At 38.8% G+C, this 13,431-nt stretch overlaps 1 protein-coding gene across 8 annotated transcripts in view; it reads right to left on the minus strand.

The window, feature by feature from the left end:
* ACVR1C (activin A receptor type 1C) overlaps window positions 1–13,431 on the minus strand; it is a 1,029,031-nt gene that overhangs the window by 735,118 nt on the left and 280,482 nt on the right. For 4 of the 8 annotated variants that reach the window (XM_044074843.1, XM_044074847.1, XM_044074846.1 and 1 more), the window contains one exon: window positions 11,702–11,922. The exons of 2 other annotated variants lie outside the window; for them this stretch is intronic. In XM_044074843.1, coding sequence (XP_043930778.1) covers window positions 11,702–11,922 — 221 coding nt within the window. Of the gene's footprint in view, window positions 1–11,701; window positions 11,948–13,431 lie in introns of all 8 variants that reach the window. 2 more of the 8 variants (XM_044074841.1, XM_044074842.1) reach the window with 2 other exon arrangements.

Below are 13,431 nucleotides of genomic sequence, written 5' to 3' on the forward strand. Positions count from 1 at the left end.
AAACCCTGCCATAGTGTCAGGTAAACCTCTCTCTAACCCTGCCATAGCCTCAGGTGAACCTCTCTCTAACCTTGCCATAGCCTCAGGTGAACCTCTGTCTAACCCTGCCATAGTGTCAGGTGAACCTCTGTCTAACCCTGACATAGTGTCAGGTAAACCTCTCTCTAACCCTGCCATAGCCTCAGGTGAACCTCTCTCTAACCCTGCCATAGTGTCAGGTGAACCTCTCTCTAACCCTGCCATAGCCTCAGGTGAACATCTCTCTAACCCTGCCATAGTGTCAGGTGAACTTCTCTCTAACCATGCCATAGTGTCAGGTGAACCTCTGTCTAACCCTGCCATAGTGTCAGGTGAACCTCTGTCAAACCCTGCCATAGTGTCAGGTAAACCTCTCTCTAACCCTGCCATAGCCTCAGGTGAACCTCTCTCTCACCCTGCCATACTGTCAGGTGAACGTCTGTCTAACCCTGCCATAGCCTCAGGTGAACCTCTGTCCAGCCCCCATTCATTTTCATACACCTGTGGTTTTACTCCTTGTTGATATTGTCTCACCTTCCTACTCCTGACAGCTAGGTCTGAATATCCACCCTGTGTGCAATAGCCCCACTTGTATTTACATCCAGTTATACTTTATTTCAAAGTATTCAAAACTCTATGAGACCCATAATAATTTTCGTAATAGATTTTTCACTTAATGGCTCCCCATCTGTTCCCAATCTGTGTGCTTTGCTCATAACTTGCTGCAACCATACCCCATTTTACCATAATACTGGTGCTCCCAGATGACCAGTGCAGGGGCCTTGGCCTCTTCTGCCATGATGGACCGTAACATCTTTATCCCTATACTACTGCAGCACCTCACCCACTCTGAAATCTATTCAGCCCTCCCTCCCAAAAGCAGTAAAGAAAATATCCATGATGCTAAATTACTGATTTAAACCTTTGATTGAAAAATAAAGGACTTAATTACCATAGGGGCCCACTTTCATCCTGTACCTCAGAATACAAGCTGAGCTCCTCTTCAGATATTGTATGGGCTGAGGCTTAAGAGTTTATGCTACGACATCTCACTGCCTACAGTATTGCTGACAAATGACCTAAAGTTGAATTTTTCTTAATATTTTATACTTCTGATATCTGTGGAATATCAGAAAGCTAAATAAAACCTTCAATTTAGTTCCTTGAAGTTCATGTCTCTTCTTATCGGCTTATAGTTAAGAATTAGGCTGCCTGCCCTTGAAGGTTATTTTAAGCCCAGCCAATTTCCCATTTTCTGTTTCCTATCCATAGATCTAAGTTACACTTGAATATTAACAGGAATGAAGTTTGTTTTATGTAGATGGGGAGTCTGTTCCAGAGCAGCGGTATCCTATGCAAGGTACACCTGTCCCTCCACACCATTCAGTTGATGTTGTAGAAGAGGTGTAGATCCCTAGATCAAGTATTTCTATTGTCATTTAACTTGCTGATGTGAAGTAAATACAGCAGTATTTGGTCAGAGGATGCCTTATATGCGAGACACAGGTTACATCTTAGCAGTCTGTAGGATTCCAAGAATAGTGACAGGGCTTTGAGTTCATCTTGTAGAAAATGTTGTTTAGGCTTTGTATCCTTTTAGCAAGGTATCTCTGTGGTTCTTCCAGTTGTTGTATGTGTCTGTGCAGATGCGTGCTTAGGGAAGCATTATATTCAATGATTTGCCTAATGAGGGCTGAGTAAAGGGGGACAATAACATCCCTAGATCTAGACAGAATCCCTTTGTTTATAAGCTGTGCAACATAGAAGGACTTTATTACAAGAATGGACATATTCCGGTCAAAAGTTAGGTTAGTGTCCATGTAACTTCCCAAATCCTGAATAACTGTTAGGGGTGTATTGTTAATTTGGCAGTTCCCTGGTATAGATGATTTCCCAAAGGATACAATAATGCATTTTTTAGCATTTAGTTTCAGTCCATGATGGTGAAGTTCCTTCTTACATGCTATTGAGGGCAGATAAGCTACACAAATTAATAATATGTGGTGACATGTTTTATATATAAGGCCTCAGAACTCCCAGCTCAATTCCCTGCTTTAGAAGCATGAGAGCTTTTATATACAGATTCTAATTCTAGCAGGAAAGAAATTGTGCAGTGGCTGTGCCTGCCATAAGCACTTCTGTTCCCCTAACAGCCTAGCTGGTCTTACGACACGGATAACAGAGTATCAAGCATGAAGTAATACTACTGTGTGACTTCAGCCATGGTTCTTATGTCTTGCAGGACTCACCAAGCAGAATGACTGAGGTAGCAAAGTACTTTCTCAAGTGCTTATATTTGCCAGCGTAGGCTGACTCAGCCACCAGTAGACACAGAACCATGGACTGGGTGACAGCTAATCAGCCTGATCATGGTCTTTTAGCTGTTTTCTCATCTGACTCCATTAGTGGCCACTGCCCTACTAGAAAGACTTCTACCCGGAGCCATAGCAAGTTCATGTGATGCCCAGTGCCACTCTGTGATTTGGCTCCCCTGAGCACACTAAGTTTTTGAAAATAAAAAAAAAGTCTATTTTTTGATCTGGTGCTCCTCCCTTCTCTCCTAAGGGGAACATCTTTTCCATTATCATTTTTTCCCATTCTTTCGGACTCCTCTCATTTTAGCCCAGCCTGGCTACACTTCTGTTTCAACCTCACAACAGCTTCAACCATTCTTCTTCAAAGGCTACAGTCTTGAAAATGTTGAGCATAAAAAGACATACAGTAGTTGGACCAGAGAAACTCCCACCTAGATTCCTGATGATGGCTGCTTTTTAGACTGAAAACTGGTATGGCTACACCTAAGACGCTCTTTAAATGAAGGAGCCATTCCACAGCTGTGGAACATTGCTTCCATCACTTCTCTGTGGGCAAAAGTATCTAGTCAACTACTGCAGTGACATTTCTTTGTACTGAGGACAGTTACAAAAGTCATGAACAGAGTCCATGCACTTCAACAATATGTTTGACAGTGTATTTCATACCTTGCTGCTTGAACTGTTAGGCCATTCACAACTAAGAACTCTTTGTATCAGTCAGTTCAACAGCTGTCTAAAAGAGAAATGCTTCAAACTGCAGTATTAATCTTCCTGCTGTGAATGTAGTGATGCACTTAGTCCCATCTTGCTTCAGCTCTTTGTGGATGATATATGGTGACAATGAAATGGACTTCTCATTGTTTAATATGTGGACAGTAATGCTTTGCTATGCCATGGTCTCCCCCAGAATAATGGCACATTCAGTATAATCTTCTTTCACAGATTAGAAAAATGGATATCAAACAGCTCCATAATCCAATGACTTAACCATGATGGCTATGGTATGTGCTATCAAGTGTCTCAGTCCTTGCATGTTTCCACTGGCTCTCTTCATCTAATGCTTCTACTGAGAAACTGAATTATTTAAAAAAAAAACATTGCTTTTTTACTTAATCAGAAAACATCATTCTCTGAGTAGGTCAAGCCTTTTAAATACTTAGGATTTCTATTTGGATAGACACTGTCAGTCATTCGTTGAACAACTGAAGTCTTTTAAACACCTAGGATTTCTTTCTGAGGAGACAATATTATTCCCTAATGAGGTTGTGTCTGCTCTGAAAAAGACTCACCCAAAGTTGGGACCACTGCATCATCTCAAAGGTTCCCTCATTCTCAAACTACATCTACCATGTCGGTTCTTCTCTTATTGTTCCTACATGGTAGTTTGATTCTGCTTAAACAGAAGTAGACAAATATCAATAAGCTCAGCTCTCTATATAACAGGATTGTAGTGGTTTGTCCTGGGAGCAATCTGTGATACTGATCCCTCTGCTAGCTGGCTCATACTGATAGGCTGACCTGTTCCATGTGTTTCTCCAGACAAATGCTCCTCTTGCTTTGTATAACCTCCTAACTTGGTGCTCTCCATCATTCTGATCTCATATACTTCTACATGTCTCTTCTTCACACCTCAAACCCCGCCACCACCACTACCACTGTTTGCAAAGCTGGGGACCATAACTTCCTATGTGACATAACCACCCTGTAAAATTCCTTTCCCAAACAAATCAGAGAGTTGAAATGGATTCCTACTTTCAACACATCTTCATGGGCTCACTGCTTCCACATACAGGTATACAAATTGTCTACAGTAGAAAACATATGCATGGGATACAGCTTCTTGTGTTAAATAATCCATTTCCTTTATGGACATTCTAAGGCAGTGTTTGATGACCTATGTCCTTAATTGTGTTTCCTCCCAAAAGCCTCCCCTTAAAATGGGCCATGAATTCAGTGGGACTACATGGCTGACAAATTTCAAATAAATAAATTGCCAAATAAATAAAACTGTACTGTAACTTAAATACTGGCACTGTTATGGTGCTAGGATACAAGTTCACATATTATTTGTTTAAATTCTTAAGAGTATGAATGATTAAAAAAACACAAAAAGAAAAATCTAGCAAAGGTAAACTTTCTACTGTGTGATACCTTAAACCTCTTGTATCAGAGGCAACATAGGATATATGCAAATTACCCTTTAAGGATATCAGGAGTTTCAGCTAAATGGCAATTCTGAATGTCCATGACTTTCTTTAACTTTTAAGTCTATTTATGGACAATTTCAAACCAATAGAGCCAACCCCCTCTATCTGAGGACATGCATGCTTCTGCCTTCTTATGGCATCATCAGCACAGCATAAGAGGAATATTCAGTGGCGGCTGGTGACTTCAAATCAAAGGGGGGCTGCAGGAGACAGCTGAATTGGTGGGGTCAATGGGAAGGGGTGTGGCCAACTAGAAAGGGGAGGAGCTATGCTCAAAACCACAAAAACTAAATATACTGCCCTGGGTGCCAAACCGTCATTATGAGAGTCCAACCAAGACAAAATGAAGTGTAGAAGAATAAAAATATTTCAATGCATTGGCTGCATGACAGCTTAATATCTAGATGGAAACAAAAAAGGTTGTGAGACATGAAAAAATAAATTACTTTTTTTTAAATACATTAATGGAATGCCAGTCAAAATCAAGTATAAGAAAAACAAGCAGCACTCAACTCAAACCACTTCTTGCACTGCAGTTCTAATTATAATTTATATTCGGCTTTATTAAAGTACCAAGTAACATGCTGAAAGTAGAAATCTCTGATGCCCCCACTTGTAAAAATGTTCCTTATCCAAAAAAGACCTGCTGCCTGACATCTACTTGTTTCATGGGGAAAACATGATCAAAGTAAAAAATGAAAAGCAAACAAGAAATAAGCTCAAGATACATTGCTTAAAAGGATTACTGTACAGGTTATGGCCCACACTAAAAGGATTACTGTACAGGTTATGGACCACACGATTGGCATTCTGTGTACGGGTAAAGCCTGCAGAGATGACTGGAAGTCTCCAAGTGTAATGAGATTATGAGACTCTTAAAATAATGTAATCCTGTCCTTTATTACAAATACTGGCATATGCATTTCAATACCCAAGGCTTATATATTATCTAGTTAAGTATTCTCTACATGGCAACAGAAAGGCTTTCAATGTTGGCAATTCTTTAACAGTATGCTTATTAAAGCTTACTTGCATCTTGCAATCTCAGCCAAGCTTACCTAATGGTCATTAAAGTATTGCTACTTAAACACAGAGCAACAGGCACTTTGAGTAATAAGCATAAATCAACAGTACAAAAAATATGACAGAAACCAGACCATTCTGTAAAAATCAAGGACAGATGAAAAGCCACTCTAGTACTTGTGTCTACCTTGGATGGGGGGATACTCTGCACATTTACACTGCATAACTACTCCTTGCCTTGCTTCGACACATCCAGAGTCACTACATGGGGGAGTGGGGTGCAACAAGTATGTCACAGTTTGAAATGTCTCTGGCTGACTTGTGATGGCCCTGACACATTTGTCATACCTCTCAACCTCAGAGCAAGAAATCTGGACAAAGCCATACAAAGAAATGGGACAAAGGCCCAAAAATAAGGACAATTTTTAAAATATTGCTCTTATAAACTTAGAAAGATAACAGAGGTCTTGCATTAGTATGAATTTTCTGAATGGTATGAAATCTGAAACTCAAATGTCTGTCATTATTTTCTAACTTCAGTCTTTAATGATTTGTCACTAATTTGCCAAAAACCACAATTTTATGAAAAATGGACCAAAAATGTGATGTAAAAATATAAAATAGCAACACAATACAGCTGGGAACCTGTCAAAGAAGGGATACTTTAATATTAGTACTGCTAACTTGAGCAGCTGACAAAATAAAAGAATCTACATGCATTTCTGAAATAAAAGTAATCTAACTGATTATTACAGTTATTTCTTAATTATAAACCCTTCATGTTTTCTTCCAAAATTGCTATTTTGCGGAGAGATCATTAGGGGAAGAGCAACATTTTGAGCCAAAATCAGGGACAGTTGAGAGGTTTGGCTATGCCTAATTCTATAAAGCAATTTATTTGCATGTACCTCTCAACCTGTTAATGCAATAAATCTGGACAAGGCCAAATATATTGGGGGAACATATAAACAGTACTAAAAATTGCTCTTGTATAAACTGAGACAGTTGATAGAATAACAGGTATTACTTTAGCATGCATTTTTCTGAAGGTTATGAAGTCTGAAACTCAGTGTGTCATTATTTAGTGACTTAATTCCTAAATGATTTGCCAGAAAACCACAAATTTTATGAGGAACAAACCAAAAATAAGAAGCAAAAAATCTATTCATTCTTTGAAAATTTGGACAGTTGGGAGGTATGGTTCAGCTGGGGCTGCCTAAGTTTGCCGCCCTTCCCCCTCACAAAACCATGGTCAAATGGAGCCTCCCCCTGCAGCCATTCCAATGATCCATTACTTGGCTATTTCACTCCATTTACCATAAACACTAATGTGCATACTGATTTACTTCTATGATGATTTGAACTTCATTTGAAAGTTTTATTTTGCATTTTACAGCACAAACACTAAGACATCTGCTAAACAAACTTGACATTAAAACTTCTCTGCCATTGAAACTCACATTCATTGAAACAACATTGAAATCCACATTCAAAGAAAATACATTTTACCCGTGGCAGATAAAGATTAATTCTGGGATGTTTTCAAATCATAGGCCCCTTGCATATGAAACATACATGTGCTCTTTGATACACCTTCCTATTGCTTTGAACATTTTTCCAGTAAACAATGAAACAAAACGCCTGCACCAATGACAAAACTGCCCAATTCAGAACATTTCCATCATAAAAGTCTACTCAAACTTCTACAGTCCACTATTATCAGTAAATATGCACAATTCTACAGTCCACCATTATCAGTAAATATGCACAATCTCTGAAGTAGTAAAAAAGTCATCTAAATAATTCCACGTTAAATAAATCTGTAATGAAGAGGTTGCTGCTAGCAATCACCTTTATATTTCATGGTTTCATCGAAAAATAAAGTGTCTGATGCCCCTGAGGAATACATTTCCTAAATTAAATTAAAAATAAGCTAGTAATATTGCAATAGGAAATGGATGGCAAATTGATAACAGGCTCATAGTTAGTATCTTAACTTTCAGTACGGCAGCATTCACCCCTTATGGGAGTAGAACAAACAACCTTCTGCATCAAAAGCAAGTACACAACCTGATGTGGTATTAGCAATGTGAGCTGACTTAGCATAATCAGCACTAAACTTCTCTTCCCCTGCAGCTCTCAGCTCCTTGCAAAATCTACTCAATACTCAACTACATCTGAACTTCACAGCACAAGAAATCTGGAAAAAGCCAAATTTATTGGGGTGGGTCAAAAGGGCAAAAACTAGGGACACATTAAACATTGCTTGTATAATCTTGGAAAGCTGCTAGAATAAAATGCTGTGATACCACCATACATTTTACTGCCAAGGTCCCTGTGCAAAAGAGTCAGAACAACATACCACTATGCCAAATCACCTGCTTTGTGAAAGAAAAATGCTGTGTTACCACCATACATTTTACTGCCAAGGTCCCTGTGCAAAACAGTCAGAGCAACATACCACTACGCCAAATCAGTTGCTTTGTGAAAGAGAGGAAGACTGAAACTTAAATGGCTATCATTTAATGAATTCAGTTCTCACCATGGCTGTCAACATCTTAGCACAAAACACCTGGACAAACCCAGTAATGAGGGAATACAGTCCTCAAACATATTCAGTGAATTCAGTTCTTGCCATAGCTGTCAACCTTAGCACAAAAAACCTGGACAAAGCCAATAACAGGGTAATACAGTCCCAAAAATAAGGACAAATTTCAAATAGTCATCTTATAGACTTAGAAAATTGCTATAATAAAAGGTTGTGTTACTATATATTTATTGCTAGAATAAAAAGTTGTTTTACTATGTATTTTCTGAAGAATATGAAGTCTGAAATTCAAATGCCTGTCAATTTTACTTCTGATGGAACAAAAACAATTTTCAGCAGAGGCCCAGGGAGAAATACTGTAGACACATGTCTTTGTAAAATGGCAGGACACCAGAGCAAATCCACACAAACACAGGGATAAGATGCAGACTCCACACAGAAAGCACCCCAGTCAGAATCAAACCAGAAAACCTATAGCTGGGAGGCAACAATACTGCCACTGCACCTTCAAATATGTAAAAATTAAACATTCAGAAACCTGAAGTCTGAAATTCAAATGCCTGTCAATTTTATTTAACATTTGTTAATCAGGACAGTCTGACTTGGAACAAAAAAAACAATTTTCAGCAGAGGCCCAGGAAGAATAATGCAGACATGTCTTTGTAACATGGGAGGACATAAAAGCAAACCCACACAAACACAGGGAGAAGATACAGACCCCACAAAGACGGCACCCCAGCCAAGAATCAAACCTGATAACCTGCAGCTGTGAGGCAACAATGTTACCACTGCACCATAAAATATCAAGCATTGCAACATTTACAAACCACAGATATTATGAGGAACAGATCAGATCAAATATGAGGCAAAAATCTGCAATTTTTTTATAAATGGTGGTGGGTAGGGAATTCAGGTCTTTAATACCTGCATACAAGGTACAGGGTTCAAGCCTGAGGTATTCCCTACCACACCACCATGAGTCTAACCACCAGTATATTGCACCTGGGGCATTCACACACACACACACACACACACACACACACACACACACACACACCCCTCAGTAGGCTACGAAAACCCGTGCAAATCCACACCAGACCCTGCCCGTTGCAAGATCTTCCCCCGACCAGACTGCTGACGTTGCAGTCTGACCCCGACGTGTTTTCCCAGCGAGTTCCAGGACAGTCTATGCAGTTTAAAACTGCATAGACTTCTGGGAGCTCCGTTCTTCATGTTTCCCAGTTAGGACTGCTGCTGAGACAATCTGCACATGCTCCAGACTGTCTCAGCAGCAGTCCAGACTAGTACGCATGTGCGAAAGTCCGCGATTTTTAATTTTTTTTCTTTTTATTTCTTTATTTTTTCTTTATTTACAGTTGAGGGGGCTGCAGTCCGGCAGTCCAATAGCACGGGCCTCCCCTGGGAATATTTGACTTTTGGAAACACAGGGTTGTCATACTCAACTGATATCCATAAACATAAGGGTGTCTACAAAACATCCCAACTAACAAACTAAAACAATGAGTAAAAAGGTCACACAGGAAAACCAATTGATTAAAAAAACATGAAAAGAAAAATCTAGCAAAGCTAAACTTTCCACTGTGTGATACCTTAAATTTCTTGTGGTTGATACCTTAAACCTTTTATGGTTGATGCCATAAGAAAGCAGAAACATGCATGTCCACAGCTAGAGGGGTTTGGCTTTATTGACCTGAAATTGTCCATAAATAGACTTAAAAGTAAAAGTCAAAGAAAAAGGCATGAACATTCAGAATTGCCATTTTGCTGAAACACCTGATATCCTTAAAGGGTAACTTGCATATATCCCATGTTGCTTCTGATGCAAGAGGTTTAAGGTATCACACAGAGGAAAGTTTAGCTTTGCTAGATTTTTCTTTTCATGTTTTTTTAACCAATTGGTTTTCCTGTGTGGCCTTTTTTACTCATTAAGTGTGAATGATGCAACATTGCAGAATTCAAATGTTATTTTTTCAGTGGGTAGCATAGATTTACATCCATCCACGTAGAAAGCTTTATCCTTTGTACTTCTTTTATGTATGCAATCAGCTCCAAGAGTGATGCAGCTTGGGAAATAGGAAATTTACCCTTCTATGACTATTACACATTTCTGTCAACGTTGCACTTGGGCATTTGATGATCTCACAAATGGTAATGAGACCAGTAAGTGACTCATTCTAACCACATACTTGCATTTCATTGGATGTCACACCAGAGTCATGATTAAAAATGCATTTTTATTTTTTATTACCTCTATACTGTCTTAAAAATCTTTGTTCAGTTTGTTTATTGTTCTCCAAACAACTATCTGACATCAGCTCTTTCCTGGAGCCCTTCCTTGATCTTCTGCTCAAACTTTCCCAGCAACTCTCCTCATGGTCTGGAGCTTCACAAACATGGAATCTTTAATGTAAACTGCTATGAAGCATGGGAAAAGAAATAAGAACATCATGGAATGACTTTCTGATATGCCCACTGTGATAAGCAATATGTGCACTTCTGTATTAGCTTCCTCAGTTGCTACTGTAGTCTCTTTATCCTAAGCTAAACTGCATGCCCTCTGTCTAGAATAGATGAGGTGACAAAACTGTCACTCACTTTCTTTCCTCCCTGTTGACTCTTCAGGTTTTCTGAATTATCAGTCAGAGCTGCGTTGCCTCGGATACAGTCAGGACTCCATGCCTCCACTGTGCCATCTAGCTGGCTTGTCTTCAAAATTCTAATCAGCAACGTTTTCCCCATAAAGTGCCACAAGTGTTCTTAAAAAATTATTTGTGATTTACTAGTAAAGTACTTAATGTTATACACTATAAAAGGTTGCAAAGCTTCAGCGGGTCATGAGAAAAGATCATGGTGCAGATTAGCTATTCATTGAGTCTTACCTCCCCAGTGCATTTTTTCACTGAAGCAAACAGAATGCAGAGAATAAGCATAATTATATATTCTTTTTATATGTACAGTTGACCACATATCCTGCGACCATGAATGTATGTGAGGGTAAGGGGTACTCCTATAAAAACATTAAAATAACTACTGTCAAGGCAATTCCTATAAAAACGTTAAAATAACTACTGTCAAGACAACTAAAATACTGTAATTTAAAGCCAGTAAATTCAGTCCATAGGCCTGTTTTAGGACAAAGAAAATTCTTCTTAGGGCAGTTTTGAAAAAATAATATTAGCTTAGCTTGTTGAGTTTCATTCTATGCCATAACTCCTCATTAAATCTGAATGCACACAGTTCATAGGTCATCTGTACTGTATGTTTCTATAGAGCAACATACATGTACCTAAAAATTAAAAGCAAATAATGTAAATCTTTACTGTGCAATGCAGCAGACTATGGTTATTATGCTGTGTGGTTTCATAAGAAACTATGTTTGCTCCAGCAGCATTTCTACAGTCCATTATAAAACGCAAGAGTAAGTTCTGTATACCAGACAAAGGAATGCTTCCACTGCATAGTAACATTCTGTAGATACTAGTACACAATGTAGAACTGTAAGAGAATGTAACAAGGGATATATGCTGCTTGGTTCTACACATGCCCTCTGCCACACTATCCATACATACCAGATCCTGATCCGGATGTGGTGAGGTCACAGATGAGATCATTCAGAGATTTTCCTCCTTTTTCGAAGTTGAGGTCTGATGACAGTTCTTCAGCATTTTGCCGTTTGACCTTTGTATAAGAACAATGCCAACCATAGCATATGCAGACGGTCATCAGTATCATTAAGCAGAGCAGGAAAACAGGCACAGTCACAACTGCAGTCAGCTCCACTGGTCCCAAACTTGAGGCAGGATGTTGAAAGACTCCTATAGAAAAGTAAAATACAAAACATGAATTAAAATGACAAGCACAGTCTTATGTCAAGCTAAACTTTCTACATTAGCATTAAATCATTCCTGCAGTCTGTATGCAAATTGCTCATCCCATTCTATGTCTAGTTTTGCTACAAGTGCATATTGTCATTTGTTGAAGTCCTACTTATATAATTGCCATTTAAAGTGCTGAGTTTTCAACAAGGACTTGTTTATTTTATTTGTTAATGTTTGTCAGACTAGATAGAGGTCTCCTTTATTAAGGACCCCTTTCAAACACAGCCTAGGAAATATATAACTGAAAAACATTGGGTGGCATAGTCGTACAGTGGCTAACTTTGTTGCGTCACAGCAAGAGTCTCTCCTGTTTGATTCTCAGCTGGGGTGCCTTCTGTGTGGAGTCTGCATGTCCTCCATGCATTCATGTGGGTTTCCTCCAGGTAATCTGGTTTCCTCAACTTTTCAAAGACATGCATCTGGAGCATTTCTCCCCAGGCCTCTACTGAAAACAGGTTTTGTCCTAGTTGGACTTTCCCTGTCAACAAATGTTAAATAAATTAGGACTCTAAACAACACATCATAAGCTGTATTAGCTGTTAACATTCTAGACTGTGAGATAAAGTGGTCATAACTCATCAGTGCTCTACCACGGTAAACATATATAAATAAACATTGCACTATAAGGTATGGCACACAAATAAATATACAAAAACGTTTTATGGCACTGAGGTAGGTAAAAACTGTTATGTGTAAAGAGAAAACATTATAACAGGAAAAATGAGAAGAGACAACTGGGGAAGAAGATGTTAGGTTAAGGCAGCAGTAGGTCAGGGTAGTATTGTTGAGGAAATTACATTATTAGGAGATAGCGAAGAAATAAAAGAAAAGGATGAGAGGAATATAATGTAACCGCGGATATGTTCACTCATTAACAGCTGCGGATATGCTAATTAACAACTAGCATTTGTTTTGAGGTAGTCAGTTAGTTTATGTCTAAATTCACTGTATAGTTTGAGTTGCAGATGTCTTCTGGCAGAGATTCCTATACATTAGAGTGGATCCAAGATGAAGAAGGCATGACTGGAGCTTGAAAGGCTATATGTAGATTTAGATAAGAGTGAGACATTACTGTAAAACAAAAAACTTTATAGAGTGCTATTAAATGTTAATTTGTGAGTGAGAGGAAGAGTTTTTAATTCCTAAGTGCTTTTATATAAAGATAAAACAAGAGAACTCTTATATAAATAACAGAGAGAGAGGTAAGCAATCAGGGCATCCCTGTATAGGTAAGCAGATGACACCAGTAAGGGTGGAACAGTGCTGTTCTGTTTGAGATGGCAGAAGGATGAAACATTGAATTCCACTGCAGAGGATTAGGTGGCGTTTATGGTTCTTTCTGGAAGTTTAGCTAAGTCGAGTTGGAACATATACTAAGTGAGGAATGTAGAATAAGATTGCCAGTGTCTAAATGGCCTTTT

This window comes from Protopterus annectens, chromosome 6.part0, assembly GCF_019279795.1.
Source record: "Protopterus annectens isolate FY-2018-M chromosome 6.part0, PAN1.0, whole genome shotgun sequence".
Classification (NCBI taxonomy): domain Eukaryota; kingdom Metazoa; phylum Chordata; order Ceratodontiformes; family Protopteridae; genus Protopterus; species Protopterus annectens.